The sequence below is a fragment of the Bos javanicus genome, chromosome 24, assembly GCF_032452875.1.
Source record: "Bos javanicus breed banteng chromosome 24, ARS-OSU_banteng_1.0, whole genome shotgun sequence".
NCBI lineage: Eukaryota > Metazoa > Chordata > Mammalia > Artiodactyla > Bovidae > Bos > Bos javanicus.
The window spans coordinates 48399124-48416868 of record NC_083891.1 but is presented as its reverse complement, the minus strand read 5'-3'; the positions used below and the strand labels follow the sequence as shown (position 1 = coordinate 48416868).

Sequence of the window (17745 nt, the reverse complement as noted above, 5' to 3'; positions counted from 1 at the left end):
GAGAACGGGCTGTTATCTGTCCCCTCCAGCCCGTTTCCTACACTTCTCACACAGCAGATTTCTTCCAGCCTGGCCGCCTCTCCCAGTCACCACCCACAGCCGCGGGCCCCTGGGGCCCGGCCAAGTCCCCTAGACGGTGACGCCGAGTCCCTGCTATCAGACAGTCGCCTCTGCCCTCCCAGCCGCCGCCCCCAGAGTTCCCTGGAAATGTCCCTTCTGCGGGCCCGGCCCCCACTGCGACGCACGGCTTTTGTCTGCACACACAGCTGACTTGTGTTTGCAGGGACAGACAGGGGCTGGCGCTGGGGCCAGAGCCAGGAGGCGCTGGGAGGGTAGAGCAGACGGGAGGGGGAAAAACACAGAGTCCAGTCAAGAAAATTGCTGCAAGCAAAGACTTCGGGGTCATTTGGGAACCTGAGAACAAGAATAGGGGCTCACAAAGCCAGAAGCTCCTCGAGGGTAGGGCTGGGGGGCTTCACAAACATTGGCTGTCTGGTCCAAGGACGTGAGAGCTGTGCCAGCCAGAAAGGGTGGGATGGGGGCGGGTGGGGGCGGGTGGGACAGAGGGGAGGGACAGAAGCCCCACCTCAGCCCTCTGTCCTCTAGGAACAGAGGGGGCTCTACAGCTTGCCAGGCTCCTTCGTCCGTGGGATTCTTCAGGCAAGAATAGTGGAGTGGGTTGCGATGCCCTCCTCCAGGGGATCTTTCCGACCCAGGGATCGAACCCGCGTCTCTGGCATCTCCTGCACTGGCAGGCAGGTCCTTTACCACCTGCACCACCTGGGAAGGCCCTACAGATGCTTGCCCTGAGAGCTCTCGTTCCCACCAGCTCTCAAGAAGGCTGCCTCTTCTGTTGGGGCTGGTGGGAGAGGAAGCACAGGGGAGCTGGTGCCAGGTGCCAACCTGTCGTGTTTTTGAACTTCCCTTTATCAGGCAGAGGAGCTGCGGTGTCTGTACGGGCCGGACCACATCTGCAGGGAAAGGATGCTCACGAACCCCAGGCCGCAGAAGCCCATGTGGGAATGAGCTGTATTAAGTGTTGCTCGCCTTCCCGTAGCCCACCGCCTTCCGACCTTTTAGGTTTTGAACCCTGGGCTACTTAACCTGATTCTGAAATGAAGCTGCAGCTGCTGAAATGTATAGGGGTCACCGTAAATCAAGCTGTATAGGGGGAGTTTAAAAAAAAGGAAAAAAGAGGTCAGGCATGGCGGTAGCGGCGAAGAAGGTTTTTTCAGCGTGGCTCCTTCTCCGGGGTGACACTCTGGGCTGGGTGCTGGGGAAACCTTAGAAGGGCTCCTTTGGGATTGAGCAACCTGGCGCCTCGGCTCACACCCCAGGGTCCTCACTTCTTAATAATCTAGAGCTTTAGAAACAAGGCCCCATGTAGGCACGCACTCTGCCTTCTGCCTTCTCACTGTGCCAGCCTGAAGTGTCTTCCTCTCAGGCTGGGGGTGGGGTGCAGTGAGGAAGGGACCCATTAAAAGTGTGGTCACCCCTCCCTCTGGTCTAGAAAGGTGATGGAAGCACGAAGCCTCATCTGAGACACGATCTACTTCCTTGGGCTCTCGTGGCTGCAGCCTGTCATGGGAAACTCAAGCTACCCTTGACTGCAGGGCTGCACACAGACACGTGCTCCCCAGGGACCCAGGTGCCCAGGACACCAGCGGTGCCCACTCATCAGGATCCACTATGACCCTGGGCTGCAGCCTCCAGCCCCTGGGGCCGCAAAGTGGAGCAAATCAGATCAAATGGAGTTCTCTTTTTTGACTTTTTTCATGAATGGTGAGGGTGATGGGCTAGAAACCAGGGGTGGGACGGCCACAGAGGAGAAGCGGAGGCTGGCTGGGGACAGCCTGGTGGACAGGGACACCTCTTTACCCCCGACACCCCTGCGACAGGCAGGGGACAGCAGGCCCGGGGCGCCCACTGAGCTCTGGCCTGGAAACTGTCTCCAGATTCTTTCAGCCATCAGACGACTATGGGGGGATTACCCAGCCCCTTGATCAGCCTTCGGGGAAGGAGGTTCTGATCAGGTCATCTAAAGGGCATTCTCTCATCTCGCTTCCCCCCCGCCACCTGCTTTCTGCTCCAGACCTGCCACCTGGCCGCCCCAGCCACGCCGATACAACACCCGTCTGGCCCCCAGGGGCCCACAGGCAGCAGGGCGCTCTGCGGGGGGTACAGGACGCCAGGTGACTGGGGTCCAGCGCCGCTCCTGTCACGGGCTGTGTGACGTCAGGCGCGTGTTTCCTAAGCTTTCCGGCCCTTCCTTTACCCATGCATAGAACGGAACTAATAATGCCCAACTCGCAAGAGTATCCTGGTGGGTACATAGGGCTCACAGTGTCTGCACACAGACAGTGCACAATTAATGCCTGGAGGATGACTGCCTGGCTGAGACCGAGGAGGAAACAGGGCTCTCAGATAAGACACCTGGCAGCAACCTTTGGACACTATGCCGGCCTGTCTCAGAGACCTGGAAGGGAGCTTCCAGAGGTTTCTTGTCTCAGGGATGGGGGCCCACTGGGCCTGGAAATTGCTGGAAGGTAGCTTTGCAGCAGAGGCACCATCCCATTGTGACTTAAATGGTTAAATCTTTAATGGTTTAACTTAAATCTCCGGATGTGAGAGTTGGACTATAAAGAAAGCTGAGCGCCGAAGAATTGATGCTTTTGGATTGCGGTGTTGGAGAAGACTCTTGAGAGTCCCTTGGACTGCAAGGAGATCCAACCAGTCCATCCTAAAGGAGATCAGTCCTGGGTGTTCACTGGAAGGAAGGACTGATGCTGAAGCTGAAACTCCAATACTTTGGCCACCTGATGGGAAGAAATGACTCATCTGAAAAGACCCTGATGCTGGGAAAGATTGAAAGCGGGAGGAGAAGGGGACGACAGAGGATGAGATGGTTGGATGGCATCACCGACTCGATGGACATGAGTTTGAGTGAACTCTGGGAATTGATGATGGACAGGGAGGCCTGGCGTGCTGCAGTCCATGGGGTCACAAAGAGTCGGACACAACTGAGCAACTGAACTGCCCTGTGGGGCAAACCTCAGGAGGCCAAGATGCTGGGGTGGACTGGGAGGGGCCTGCCAAAGCAGGTGAGGCCCGCCTTGCGCACTGGCGCCCCCTGCAGGCTGCTTGGCCCACCGGGTGGCAGTGACTCCGGACACTCAACCGGTGGGCCGGAGCGGCCATGACTGGAGACCCCTCCCCGCAGGGAGCGTCTGCTCCTCACTGGTCAACCCACGGGTGGCGGTGGGCAATAACAGGCACCGTGTGTATGCCCCATATGTCTGCTTTTGATTAACAAAGAGGTGAAAGGGACCTATGAAATTACTTCTTCTCATCTCCCGATTTTATTGGCGAGGAAGCCACCGGGAAGGGTGGGAGGGCTGGCCTGCGGTCATCCAGCTAGAGAAGGGCAGGGCTGGAGTGAAAGCCCAGGAGGCTGCAGTCCAGGCGCCTCCTGCACGGCACCTTCAAGTCCCCCATGTCTGAGCAGCGCCCCATCTTCTCTTCCCACCCCTAGACTGCACTCAAGTTTCCCAGAGTCTCTCCAGTCCTGGACCCGCACGCATGCAACCTCCATGAGCCCAGGGCACCCGCGGGGCGTGGGAGTAAAGAAGGCGGAGCCATGAGCCCTGCCTCGGGTGGGGAGACTGACCAGCCTCTGGACCACAGGAGGACACAGGCCCAGAGCCAGGCACGATGCCGGCTTCAGACTTCCTGTCTCCTGCTGTACCCCTCCAGGCAGGCCAGAAAAAAAATGTGCCTGGGGGAGGAGGGATGGGGCTTCTGCAGAGGAGGGTTGCTTTGTGAATCTGTCCAGCCCCAGGCATCACAGGTAGCCCTGCCTCTGGTTCCCTGCAGGCCGTAAGGCTGGAGGAAGGGGCAGTACTGGCTTCCCTCATGGCTCAGAAGATAAAGAATCCACCTGCAAGGTAGGAGACCCAGGTTCAATCCCTGAGTCAGGAAGACCCCCTGGAGAAGGGATTGGCTACCCCCAGTATACTTGCCTGGAGAATTCCATGGACAGAGGAGCCTGGTGGGCTACAGTCCATGGAGTCGCAAAAGAGCTGGACACAACTGAGCGACTGACAAAAAATACGACGTCACCAGTACTAAGTGCATGGGTATGAGTGGTTAAGTGCGTGGGCAGCATCTCTACACGGCTCTTGGAGGCAGCTTGGAGGCAGTGAGGGGCTGAGTGGGTTACTCCAGGTGGGCAGCTGGGACTTGACCTCTCCCACGAGGTACTGGACTGGTCCAGAAAGACAGGGTCTCTTGGCCTCGCGTGCCAGGCCCCACACTACCTGCCTCAGTGAAACCCTGACTTCTGGGGCCTCCCAGCAGCCTGGCCCGGGGCCCCAGATGCCGTGGCGCTCCCTGCCTCCGGTCTCAGATCGACTGGGGCCCAAAGCTGGCAGGGAGCTCCCTAATCTGAAGGTAGAAGCTTTAGTTCTGGATTAAAACAGCCTTGGCCTGAGATGGTGAGCAGCGAGTGCCAGCAAATGAATGGGCCACCGTGGTGACTGTGACCTGGGCTCACGGCCTGGCTGGGCAGCTTTACCCCAGGGCTCTCTGACACTTGCAGAGCCCCCTGCTGCTGCCCGGGCAGCCTTGGCCAGGCTGACAGTGCACGACCGTCATCCCACCGCGCTCTCCTGCACAGTCATGCCCACTGCCCTCCACTTGGCTGTTCCCACACTCAAGCCTTTGCTTTGGCGCCTTCCTCCTACTTTCCTGGGTCCACCCAAATCCGGCCTCTCCTTTCATGCTACCTCCTCCAGGAAGTCTTCCCCAGGCACCAGCACTTAAAGGGCCTGCCCCCTCCTCTTGATTTTCCTAAATTGTTCTCTGGTTGAGCTGGCCTTGCCCTTCCATCAGGCCTCTAAATATCTAATGGAGGCCAGAGGCTCCTGCTTTACTGGAGATTTAACAGAGCTAAGCACTCACACCCACTAGGGCTTCAACACCAATCTCAGGACCTCCATGCGAGCTTTCGTTGTGGACGGATCCTGGGCTATCTGCACTGCTACAATCTGAACCCTAAACCACAGCATGACTTGGGGGCCCCTGGGCTTGTGGAAGAAAGCCTGTGTGGGGCCTCTCCTAGGAACCTTAAACGAATGGGATTCATCAAGGGCAAAAGGAAAAACATGATTTTGTGAAATTCAGAAATTCCTGTTGGAGGAGGAGTCTCAAGAGGACACAGACAAAATGGGACGTGTGTCAGTGGATTTAAACAGTGATGATGTCTGTGGGATAAACTGGTGTTAGGGGGCAGGTATGATTACCCCCACTTAATGGACGAGTAAGTGGAGGGCAGCTAGGACTGACTGCGAGGTCTGCCCAAAGTCGTCAGCTGACGCGCCAGAACCAGGGTCAGGAGGTAGGTGTTGGACTCTGGGCTTTGTCAACGATTCCTTATGCAACACGGCAGGACGTCATCAAGGGCAAGTTTCTGGGGCCTGCAGACTGAATTCCAGGTGACTCTGCTTCTAAGTCCACATCAGAGATACTATTCCAATCAGATTTTTTTCAACACCCAGAGTAATGCAGTGACTGTTGTCTGATGGGGTCAATGGGGAGTGTGGAGCTCCGATGTACATGCAGCTGCCCAGGAATGCACTGACTCCAATTATAGACAGATATTCCTAAGCTTTAGCTGGAGCCCAGCCATCCCTGAATACCACCCAAGCCCCGCTGTCCTTTGGCACTGCCCCGCTCGGCAGCCGAGCTGGACGGCAGTGCGTGGCAGCAGCGTGGCGGTCCTCTGGGACATTATTTGATCCGAGCTACACTGTCAAGAGTGGGGTGATTTGGGAGTAAGGGGCTTCCTGAAGGGGATTAGCTGAACAGCCATCCCTGGCGAGCAGGGGCCCCGGGGGCACTGCTCCTGGCTGGACATACCTGTCTCCATGTTTCCAAGTGACCTGAAGCTTCTTTCCCTCTGTGAACTGGGATCTCAAAGGCCACCCAAGGGTCAAGTGAAGCTGGTTTCCTGCAGGTCACAGCCTGCTCCCCCAAAGCGGGGCCTACCCTCTCCCCAGCACTGCCGGCTGGAACTGGGGTTGAGGATGGGCCAGGAAGGGGCTGGCACTGCTGTTCCTTGAAGACTCAGCATACTGGTTGGGAGGCAAAAGGGGATGGAGATTCTGGGTGTGCAGAGAGCCCCGATTCTGAACTTTGGGCTCCCAGGGCAGACTCCCTATGCTGATGGTTCTCAGGCTGATGGTTTTCAGGCTGCAGCAAAAGCTCCAAGCTGGAAGGTGACCTCAAGGGGCCATACAGTCCAGCCCCTGCTTCCTGGCTGAGGGTCACACAACCTCTCTGGGACAGACATGCCACCCAACAGGGAAAGGTCCGGAGCAAGAAGAAACTAGGGGACTTCCCTGGTGACTCAGTGGTGGAGAATTCGTCTGCCAGTGCTGGAGACATGGGTTAGATCCCTGATCCCCGATCTGGGAAAACCCCAGACACAGCGAAGCCACTCAGCCCATGGGCCACGACTATTGAGCCTGTGCTCTAGAGCCCGGGAGCCGCAACTACTGAAGCCCACGAGCCCTAGAGCCTGCGTTCCGCAACAAAAGAAGCCGGAGCAATGAGAAGCCCGCCCCGCTCTCTGCAACTGGAGAAAAGCCCGAGCAGCAATGAAGACAGGCTGGATCAATCACATGATGCCAATCGGCTAAGGAGTAACTGAAGCATGGGTGAACCCCCACCTGCATCCTTGCATCACACTCTGCACCCCGGGACGCCTGGTGACCTCTGTCCACTTAAAGGGATCCCTTCTTTTATCTTCTAGTGGAGATGGAACCCAGCCACCCTGAAAGCAATGAGTTCAAGACAAGTGTGCCACCCTGGCTGACTGCTTAAAAAGTTTCCATCCCCCAACCCTCTCTGCTCCACCCCACACTCACTAACTTCCAATAAATCACTCTGCCTCATGCCAGGTGTCCAGAGGACAGCCAGGGCACATGGGTATGGGCAGAGAAAGCTAGGGAGAGGTGTCCTCAGCAGTGTGGACGGGGCATCCAGACAAGGGTCAGGGGCACAGAGGTGAGTCCTGTTCATCCTCCCCCAGGGGGCCAGAAGTCCCTGTGTTTGGTGCCCACTTTGAAACCCAGGCCGTGCACCTTTGTCTGGGAAGCCTCTGTTCACAGATGCCCACTGATTTACCTGGGTGGCTCCTGGAGACTCTTGTGCCAGGCCTGGCAGAAGGAAGAGGGGTATATCTCCCACATCAGCCCACTGTCCCCCTGCTAGCAACTCCAGATTCCAGCTCCTGAGTGATGGGGGCAGTTCTGATGGGGACAAATGCTACTGTTCTGCCTACCTAGGGCTGGGAGCAGGTCCCTGGAGGAGAGGGAATGAGACCCGCCACAGCAGCTTGAATCTTTGAGGGGCAGGTCCGAATCAGTGTGTGCTTTCCTTATGAAAGAGACAAGCATGGTCACTTAAAACCCCTGGTCCTCTATGTACTGGATTTCCAAGCATGACACCCTATAACCCAGCATCCAGATCTTCCTAAAGCAGGGCTTTTGTTAACCTCCCTGGGCTTCTAGTCTCTCACCTATGATATGAATGGGTTGGATGGATAATCTATAGATCCTTCAGGTCTATACTATTCTATGATTTTTAATCTTAGGACCTCATGGCTCAACAGTGGCTCCCGAGTTCCACTTCATAAAGTCCAAAGCCTTCTGTTCCACCTTACAGACTTCCTCTGACTCTCCACTTAACACCCTGACCCTGGATTCCAAGTAAGGCAGTATCCTCACTGTCCTTTACTTGGGTCTTGGTTCATACATTCTCTCCATGAAAAACAGCCTTCTGGAACATAGTTAGCGAGTTTCTAAAAAGTTCTACGTAGAATTTTCACAGAATCCAGCAATTCCACGTCTAGATACACATACCCAAAATAACTGAAAGCAAGAACATAAACAGATACATGTATGTGACATGTTCATGGTGACATAATTCACAACAGCCTGAAGGTGAAACAACCCAAGGGGCCATCCGTGATGGATGAATGAACAGATAAATAAAATGTGGTCCATCCATACCATGGAATATTATCCAGCCACGAAAAGGAAGGGAAATCTGACACGAGCTACCCCATGAACGAATCTTGAAGCCATGATGCTAAGTGAGGTGAGCCAGACTCAAAAGGACCACTGTATGGTTTCCACTTATACGCGTAAAGCACAGAGCTGAGAACCCACGGAGACAGAAGGGAGAGGGGGTGTAGGGGGCTGGGGGTGACTGTGAGGAGGTACAGGACTTCTGACTGGGACGATGAGAGGGTTCTGCGGGGGGCTGCTGGGAGTGCAGTGCAAGGCTGCGGTTGCACTTGACACATGCACTTAAAAACAGTTAAGCTGGTGAATTTCACGTTGCAGGTATCTTATTACAAGAAAAAGCCAAACCAAAACACCAAGCCCCGCAAGACCTGCCCCCCTCTCCTTAACCTCCCCTGTGAGTTCAGCTCTCCCAACGCGCCTTCCTCACTTCACTTGGGTTCGTGTCTTGGGCTGACCTCCGCGCTCTGCCAGCAAGTACAGGGAACATCGGTCTTCCTAGGGGCACTGAGGACCTTGGGTCTGGAGAAGGACCTTGGGCAATCACTCAGGATGACTTGCTTCTCTTTGAAAGAATGACCCTCTGTCCGCTCCCTGCCCAGGGGCCACCGCTCTCCATTCCGTGGGGGTTGGGAGCCTCCTCCCCAAGGGAGCCGGGGCCAGGATGGTTCGTGGTTACATAACCCACAGGGAGATTTGTTTCCATCGGCCCAGGCGGTGCCAGCTTTCCAGTGGCGGCCGCGGCAGGTAGAGGCGCCCTGTCTGGGCCGGGCAGGGCAGCGATGCGGCGATCTGGACGGCTTAGCATAGCTCAGATTCCCGGCGGCGGCTGGGGGCTGGCCGCTCACTGAGCTGCGGGGGAAGGAACTGCTGTCTCCTTGCTGGCCTGGCTCTGGGATGGAGCCGGGGAGGAGGAGCTGGGGGTGAGCTGCCAGCCGGCCAGGGGTGACCCTCTGGGGCCCAGGACACCCGAGCTGCCTTCTCCGATAACCCACTTATCTGCAGGGCCTGCCTCAGCGTGGCAGCCTCAGACAGGGGGAGTGCCCGGCCAAGTCCCATCAGGGGATTTAGCAGGGAAAACGAAGCCCGGGTCGGGGGTGAGGGAGTGCAGGGAAGAGAACACGGCCTGACAAGGGACACGGGTGATGGGGATATGACTCCTGACCCCCGGAAAGCTCCTCGGCCCAGAGACAGGAGAGCGGGAGCAGGACCTCGGGTGTCCCAGCACCTGCCCACCAGGGCACCTTCATCCTGGGCAGAGGCTCCTGGAAGCAGCCCTTTGATGCTGGCTGAAACCTGCCATGGGGGTACTTGGTGGGGACCTCGCCTCTGAGACAAGAAAACCTCAACTGGCAGGCTGCTGTCCTTTCCTCTGCTTATTTTCAGATTAAAAAAAAAATCAAAATGCTTTTTTTTCCTGTTTGTATCACAGGCTGCCTCTGTCCCGCAGGGCATAACGAAGTTCTAGAAGGGAGCCTTAGATTTAGCCCTTTCAGAAGCCACTGTGCCCCTACCGAGTCAGAAAAACTGGCTTTGAGACACCCCAGCTGGATCCTTGAATAAAACTCAGACTTGGGGACAGTGCCTCCAGTGACACAAACTAGGGGGAGACGAGAAGGGAGGGCGCATTCACAGAGATGACACAGGCGTGGGCCCTGCTGAGTGGGCGGTACGCAGGAGGTGCTCAAGAAGAGCTTGTTGAGAGGAAGACGTGAGGATGGGGAGCAAGAAGGTAGAAGTTTACTCGTTGCAAAGTAAGTGTGGGCAACAAGGCTGGCTGGAGGCACAGCCGGCCCCTGTTCTGGTTCTGGTCTGGTGGGCGAAGAGCCTGGGTACCAGGCAGGTGCTGCTGTCCCCAGCGGGAGAGCTGTGCCCGCCACAGACTCTCATGCAGGTCAAGCTCCAAAGACAGGACATGGGAGGCCAGCTTGCCGGTGCCCACTGTTGGGCAAGGTGTGTGCTACCTCTGCCTGGCCGTGTAGGGCACCGACAACTCCCAGGGTGCCATCAGAACCACAGTTTTTAGAAAAAAGAGATGTTTTGTGGGCGGAAGGGAATGGCTAGCCACTCCAGTATTCTTGCCTGGAGAATTCCACGGACAGACGAGCCTGGCTGGCTGTAGTCCATGGGGTCGCAAAGAGTCAGACACGACTGAGCGATTAACACAATAACAAAGTCACCTTCCATGATTGACCCGCGGGGAGAGCGCTCGCATCGCCTGCTGGTCCTGCACTTTCTCGCTCCTGATTTCCTGAGACCGGAGGAGGGGCACTCGGGTGGGTACAGCCCAGGGCTTTGCTCAGGCTCTGGAATGCACAGAACAATGTGCTTCTCTCCCTGGGTATGCCTGGCTTGGGCCAACAGTAAAATTAGTTTACATGCCTGGAGTGCACGTCGGCTCAGCAGTGGGCGTGCAGGGGCGGGGCCGAGGAAGAGGGTGCGAGGGGAGAGCCCGCCACAGGAAGAACGGCTGTGTGCTTCATCTGGATAAAACAGACGGGGCCACGGCAGTGTTTCCTTGGATACCCTCAGCCCTCCATTGGCCTGGAAAACCCAGAGACTCGGACAGCATCGGAAATCCGGCGGGGTACCTTCTAGGAGCACAGATTTTGAAATCCCCACTAATAGCTTCAAGAGATGGATTCCTGATTTTCCCAACTTTCTGACCCTTATATCCTATTTAGGGGGGTGGTCTGGGAGTCCAGGGTCTTCCCTGGTGGCTCAGACAATAAAGAATCTGCCTGTAACGCAGGATACCCAGGTTTGATCCCTGGGTTGGGAAGATACCCTAGAGAAGGGAATGGCTACTTACTCCAGTATTCTTGCCTGGAGAATCCCACGGACAGAGGAGCCTGGCAAACTACAGTCCACGGGGTCGCAAAGAGTCGGGCACGACTGAGCGAGTAACATTTTCACAGGAGCCAAGAGCTTGGGGTGCTGGACTGATCGCCCCCATTCAGCCCCATGACTTGGTAGCCTCACTGAGTCACTGTCCTGTTCCACACACATTGGGGATGGATCCTGCCCTGGAAGCCACCCTGGGGAGAGAATCTCCAGGTTCACATGCAGGAAAGTGCTCAGAAGAGCTGAGAAGCCCGTCTCGCACCAGGAGCTCTGGTACCTAAGGCTGATGGCCCTGTGCCTCCCTTCCCCAGGCACTTGCTGAGCATCCACTGTGTACAGGTCACGGTGCCAGGAGCCGGGGACCAAGCATCACACAGCCAGGATTCCTGCCATCGAGGAACTCAGATGGGAACTTACAACTCAACTTACAACTCTGGTTAGAACCCTAAGAATCAATGTTGGTCCTTCTCCCTCCCTCCATAAAAGATTGGGATTGAGAACTCCACATTTTGGGAAAAGAGGAACAACTTTTGATATTTCTGAAACCTCAAGATAACCAGGAGAGAAGGAGGTTCCCTATTATGGAACAGAGCAGTGCCTTTGCCCAAGCCAGCAAGCAAGGGACTAAGACCAGGAGGCAGAGATGGGAGAAACGGGGTATCAGTGGGATGAATGGATCCCCTAAGTCCTGAAGATGCAGCTTGTATTTTGATTTACTGATGGGGCAGCCAGACCAGAAAATCTTGAGTGCCCCAGTTAAAATTACTCCCACAGACCCTTCAGAGGCCCCACAGAACCCCTGTCACCACTTGATTGAGTTTCTGTGTGTCAAAAGCCCCAAACGTGATGCTTAATGGTGACCCAGCCAGAAGCTCTGCAGAGCTTATCCATTTTCTAGCTCCAGGTCAGCTTTTTAAGAGGCTGTCTTCTAGAAGTTGCTGGCAGAGAGCAATTTATTTTGAAACCTGGTTACATGCCAGATTCTGATTTTGCATTGTCTTTTCACAACAGCCCTGCTGTGTTTACGACTTGGTGAGATGAGGTTTTTCTTTTTTTCTTTCCTTCAAAAAAAGGTATCGCCTCCTTCTGTTAGATGTGTTGTTGACAACGGTTGCTAGGGAGAGCGGGGTTCAGTTACAGACACACTGATGCCGGCTCTAATAATACTTTGCTCTGCATAGCTCAGATGCAGACACCTCTTGGCTAAACAGGGCACACACATTTCAACAGAGGAGGGCTTGAACTGATACTGCCCAAGCATATCTCAGCAAAGGAGCACTCTCTGAGCCCGAGCGGAAGGTCCAGGGTGGTGACGGGGCAGTGCTGGGTGGCGGGGGCTCAGGCCTCCAATTCCTGTCATTCCAAAGACCCATAAAAAGAGGCTCGCTCATTCTTCACCTCGCAGTGACACCAGAGCCCCCCCACCCCCTCTTGGTACCACGATTCCTTGGTAAAGATCGGGGCGGAGTCCTGGTGACTTCCGTAGCCCAGGGGTTGTGGGTCGCCCACATTCTCCTGGGAGTCAGAATCCCACAGTGCACATCTCATGGGTGTGGGACCCTGCGATCAAGCAGAGTGGGAGCCGGGTGGGAAGGGGTGGGGCAAGGGACATGAATCACCTCCTTAGCTTTACTGATGGCTGAGCCTGGCAACCCCTTGGGGGTTGAAGAGGGAGGCCCTTTTCCTAAAACCCGTGATAGGTGCTTCGACAAACGTCTGAGGCCAAGAGAAAGGAAAAGGACCCGGAGGACGGAGCTGAGAGCAGAGAGAAAAGAGGCCCGCGGGAGGGGAGAGGCCGCCCCCACCTGGCTGACCCATGAGGGTGGAGGTTTCCCAGGAGGACTCTCGGAACAGCGAGGTGCGGGAGAGAGGTCTCCTGCGAGGGTCCAAGCCAGCCTCCTCGCTGCACAGAGGGGCACCCGAGGCGGGGCGAGGGGAAGGGATGCACTCGCTTGCCAACGTCTCCTGCTTTTTGGAGCTCTCTCAGCAGCTCAGGCTCTGACTCCTTCTCATCACTCAGCAAAGAGCCCAGTACCTGGGACCCATTTCTTGGCTGATTCATGGGGTGGTGGGCAGGGCCAACCGGTTCGTAAGTGACAACTGTGCGCAGACAGAGCATCTCTGGAGTTATCTTCCTAACGGGGGCGCTCCATCACTGCAGAATCAGCTGGGGAGTTCTTCAAGAAAGGATGCCCAGGCCCATCGCTGTGGAGTCTAACTCAGTCGGTCTGGGGGAGAACCCCCACGTCGGTATGTTTTAAAAACGTCTTCCTCTGAGATGCTGAAGAAGAGCTAGGCTGGGAGACAGGGCCCTGAAGAAAACCTGGTGCCTGGAACTCCGTATTCCCAGCCTGGGTCCCCACTTCTGACATCACACCATTAAAAGACGTGTGTCGGTCGGGCCTGTGAACTAGACCCATCGCTACGAACCGTCAGTCATCCAACATCTTAGTACTCAAAGTGTGGTCCTGGGCCAGCAGCAGCACCGCCGTCACCTGGGGGCTTGTTAGAAATGTAGCCTCTCAGGTTCTACCCAGATTTCCTGAATCAGAACCTCTATTTATAGACTCTCAAGTGATTCGAACACAAATGCAAGTTTGAGAAGCACTGACATGCATGCCTGGCACCTAACAGACATTTGAGAAATGCCTGTTTAATGAGCAGAATTTTATTTACCAGAACACTACTTAGAAAACAATCACACCTAAGGCAAAAAGACTCAGTTTAGATGTAAAAACTGAAGATGATTTCTGAGCCATGGGACTGGTGACAGGGGTCCCCTGGGACCCCAAGATCTCTGGCATTGTCAGGGCTAACGAGGGCGGTGCTTTTGGGTTCCCTGAGATGACAAAGCTGAGTTTGGCTGTGAGGGGTGAAAGGTCCTTTGACCCTTCCCTGTGTTCGCTCTCACTTCAGCTCTCCATGGGGGCTGCGTCCCAGCTTGGCAGGCAGCCCACACTCCGTGCCAACGTCCCCGACATCAGAGCCTGCCCGTCTCCTCTGGGGCTGCCAGCTCCCGCTGCCAAAGCCCAGACAGTGAAAGCGCTTGGCCAAGGAGGGCAAAACATCCAAAGACAGCTGCTGGGAGCTGTGTTCACAGGGCGCCTTGCAGCCTGTCCACTTTGTAGCCAGCATCACGCAGCCAGCATCACTAAGCCAGATCTCAGAACCTGGACACGGAGGGAGCGGTGAAACCTTACCACATGAAGGGCGTCTCAGGGGCGGTTGAACTGAACTGAGGGCTGGCTGGGGATCCAGAGACAGTGGACCCTGAGTGCGTGCAGCTGAGTATGAACCTCAGAGGGAGAAAGGCTTGGAGGGGGGGGCGGTGCGGGGGGGGGAAGGTGCTGGGGCCCAGGGAAGGGATACAAATCAGGTTTGCCATAAAATGAAAGCAGGTGAAAAGAGACACTCCTGTGGGTCACGAGAAAAGTGGGGTTTGATGAGTTACGCCCCCTGCTCTCTTTTCTTGAGCCTTGTGGGTCTGGGGTGGTGAATGGCCATGAATGATGCTACCTGGAAAGCCTACTCCAACCGAGCAGTTCCTCAGCAGCAGAGAAGCAGGGCCCACGAGGCCAGGCCTCATAATGGGGGGTATGCCAGGAGTCCAGCACACCCAGCCCACCTTCCGTGGGGGCCAAGGGGCCTTGAACAATGACCCAGGAGGCCTGAGGGTCCAGCCCCAGCCCTCTGGTTACACACTTCAAGGAGCTCCCTCTTACACTTAAGCCGAGGCTGCAAGGGATGAAGGGGGCAGTGGGGGCCAAGGGGACACTGTGATCCTGCTGGCCTAAGATAGTCCACTTCTCCGGGGACAGAGAGGTGGGGAGTAGGGGGCCAAAGGGCTCTGTTGAGGCTGAGCACGTCCCAGCGCGGATGCTCTGCCGGACACTGTGAGCAAGGCCGCTCTAACCGCGGGTCACTGGAAGAGAAGCCTGACCTGGGCAGGATCTCAGGTGACCCCTGCAGCCAGCTGCCCTGCCCGGCTGGACGCCTCTCATCCCACGCCCTGCGTGTGTGTGTCCACCGCGGGCGCCGGCTGGTTACGCAGAGCTGGCAGCCACCGTCAGAAGTCTTGCCCTGTCCTGGCCCTTCTCTTCACAAAAGCCAAGGCCAAAGGTCGATCTGTCCCTGACCACCCCCCCACCCCGCCCCCTCCAGGCCTGGCCGTACGTGGCAGACAGGCTGCTCCCTGCCATCACCCTCCACACTCTCCCAGGACATTCCGGCCCACGAGGAACATGCCCGACGTGCAAATCCCTCAGGTAATGCGGGAATTCGTCACCGGGGAGCGTGGGCGATCCAGGAATGGGAACCTGATCAGGGCTGCGAGCTGGACAGAAGCAGCCCGGGCTGGCCAGCATGGCTCAGGTTGCAGTGAGCAGTTGCCCTGGGAAGACGGGAGGGCAGCGGGATGGAGCCCACGGGCAGCCTTCGGAGGGGGCTCCTCCCTCACTGTTCCTGGGGAAGGGACGGCAGAGACTGAAAAATCAGGTGGCTAAGACCAGGGTGACCACATGTCCTGGTCGACACCGGGGGGTCTAGGCCTGATGACGAATACAGCCCCTGACTCTCAGAAATGTCACGGTTCGGATGATCTATTACACGGTCACTCACCATCCTTAAGAAAGACCTGCAGGTGTTTCTTCCGGCTCTGTAATCCTACTTCCGGAACTTCCAAGCTCCTGTTTTACCCTACCTGGGCTGAAACTCAATGCATATCTCAACCCGTCTAAGGTACAGAGGAGGAGCAGAGATGACTTTTTCCCCAGCCTAGAGTCTCCAAGGACAGTCCCAGGCCTGGCACGGCCGCCATCCTATGCCACCTGCTGCCTCTCCACGATGCCACCAGTGCTGGGACCGGTTCCCTTGTGACCATGGTGAAGAGAGACAGGCTTCAGCTCCCCACCTGGGAGATCACACAGCCCTGCACTCAGTTTAAGGGCCCACGCCCATTACACACCCCAGTAAAACCATCGCTGGACATCGGCACCCACAAAGGAAGGAAGGGGAGGGGAAGGAGTAAGCTCTCCGGGTAGAGGGGCTTGGAGTGGGGAGGCACCAAGAAACGAGACGGCCTTTGACCTCTCTGCCCCAGAAGAGGTTTCAAGCCCAGCGCGTCAGCAGACAGACTGCAGCTTCGCAACTCAAAGCCCTTTTGCTCTATGCCTTTTGCTGAGACCTATCTCAGCACCACCTACAAGCAGCGTGTCACCTGCAGGGCCTGGGGGTGGTCCTGGGGAGGGGGGAGGAGGAGAAGGAAAAGAAAAGTCCACGGCACGTTCCGCTGGAACACGGAGAGGTCAAAGCACAGAACGGGTCTAAGACAAGAGGCAGCCCTCTTATCATGGAAATAGAGGGGAAGGCTGGTTACGCAGGAAGCACCTATAAAATTATATTGGCCCACCGTAACCATGGAGCCCTCACACAAACACACGCAAATCTGGCCACTCATCTCTTGCCCTCTGAGTGCCTTTTTATTTTCTATAATTAATCGGGCAAGGGTGGAACTCGGGAGCAGCCCAACCGTGGTCAGAATCCACAGCCCTCTCTCCGGAGCCGGCCCACGGCGGGCGGGGCGGGAGGCGCAGCTGTCGCCCCGTTACCTGCAGCATGTTGAGCAGCAGGCTGCGGAACTTGGTCCCCTCCACCATGAAGAGCGCCATCTTGTCGCAGAGCTTGGCGGCCGTGAAGGCGAAGCTGCGGTCGGACACGGCCTTCTGGTAGATGGTGCGTACGATCTCCCCCAGCATCTCCTCCGAGTTGGTGGAGTTCTGGGCCTCCTCCATGAAGGTGGTGAGCTTGGCGTCCACGTCGGTGCTGTTGTTCCGCATGCTGTTTAGAATCTCGATCAACTTGTCCATCTTGTTCTGCTGAGGGCTGGTGGTCTCCACGGCCACTTCATCCTGGTGGGGGGTGGGGGGAGGCGTAGGGGACAAATCGAGCGGTGTCTGAGTGGGGCCCGGGTTTCCGCCGAGGGTTTCCAGGTTTCCATGCAGGTAGGACTGACACACTCAGAAAGGACCCGTGTCACTTCTAGAACCGGCGGTCTGATCCCCTTGGGACCCGACCTCCACCAAGGACCCTCGGGCCCCAGGTTCCCTGTTCCCCTTCTGCTCGGCCCCTGTGACCCCTGGGTGGACCCTTTTTTTGTGAGCTCTAGCTCTTAACCAGGTTTCTCATACACATTGGCTTGCTTTGTTGGATCTACCTGTCCATCAGATGTCTCAATGTAGAAATGATTTAATGGGGCTTATTAAAGAAGATATAAACTAACAGATAAGAAATTGGGCCAAGAGAAAACATGGGTAGGAAGAGTAGGTCAGGAAGGAGGTGGCATCCCAAATGCCTGCTGTGTTGGTTAAAGGTGCCCACAGAGTGGCTACATCTAGTCCTCCAGACTCTCGGCTCTGGACTCACGATGGACTTCAGCCTGAGGACTGTCATGCTCTCTGGGTACAGGGAGCCCTGTGACATGGCCTTGGCATTGTGTGCTGGCTTTTTACAACAAGTACTGCACACTAAGGAATCCTCCGAAGTGCCGCAGAAACAACTGGCGCTTCTCGGAGGGAAATTTCAGAGGAAAAACCCTACACCCACTAGAGGTTTCACTACAACTAGGACCAAACCTGCGCTGCAGGAGGAAGAAAATGGATCTGACAGTCTCAGAAGTATGTGCTCAAACACAGGAGACTGGTGGCCACAAGTGATGGACTTAACTGCTGGGATGAAACCAGGGTTGAAGGGCAGGGTCAGAGACACAGAGGGGGGCCCATGTTTTGCCATTCTGTCATCAACAGAAGAATCCTGGGCG

At 56.3% G+C, this 17745-nt stretch overlaps 1 protein-coding gene across 8 annotated transcripts in view; it reads right to left on the bottom strand.

Annotated features, from left to right (window-relative positions):
* The window catches only part of CTIF (cap binding complex dependent translation initiation factor), a 324350-nt gene that overhangs the window by 83318 nt on the left and 223287 nt on the right, over positions 1 to 17745 (bottom strand). For all 8 annotated transcript variants that reach the window (XM_061400121.1, XM_061400115.1, XM_061400122.1 and 5 more), the window contains exon 9: positions 16538 to 16837. In XM_061400121.1, coding sequence (XP_061256105.1) covers positions 16538 to 16837 — 300 coding nt within the window. The remainder of the gene's footprint in view (positions 1 to 16537; positions 16838 to 17745) is intronic.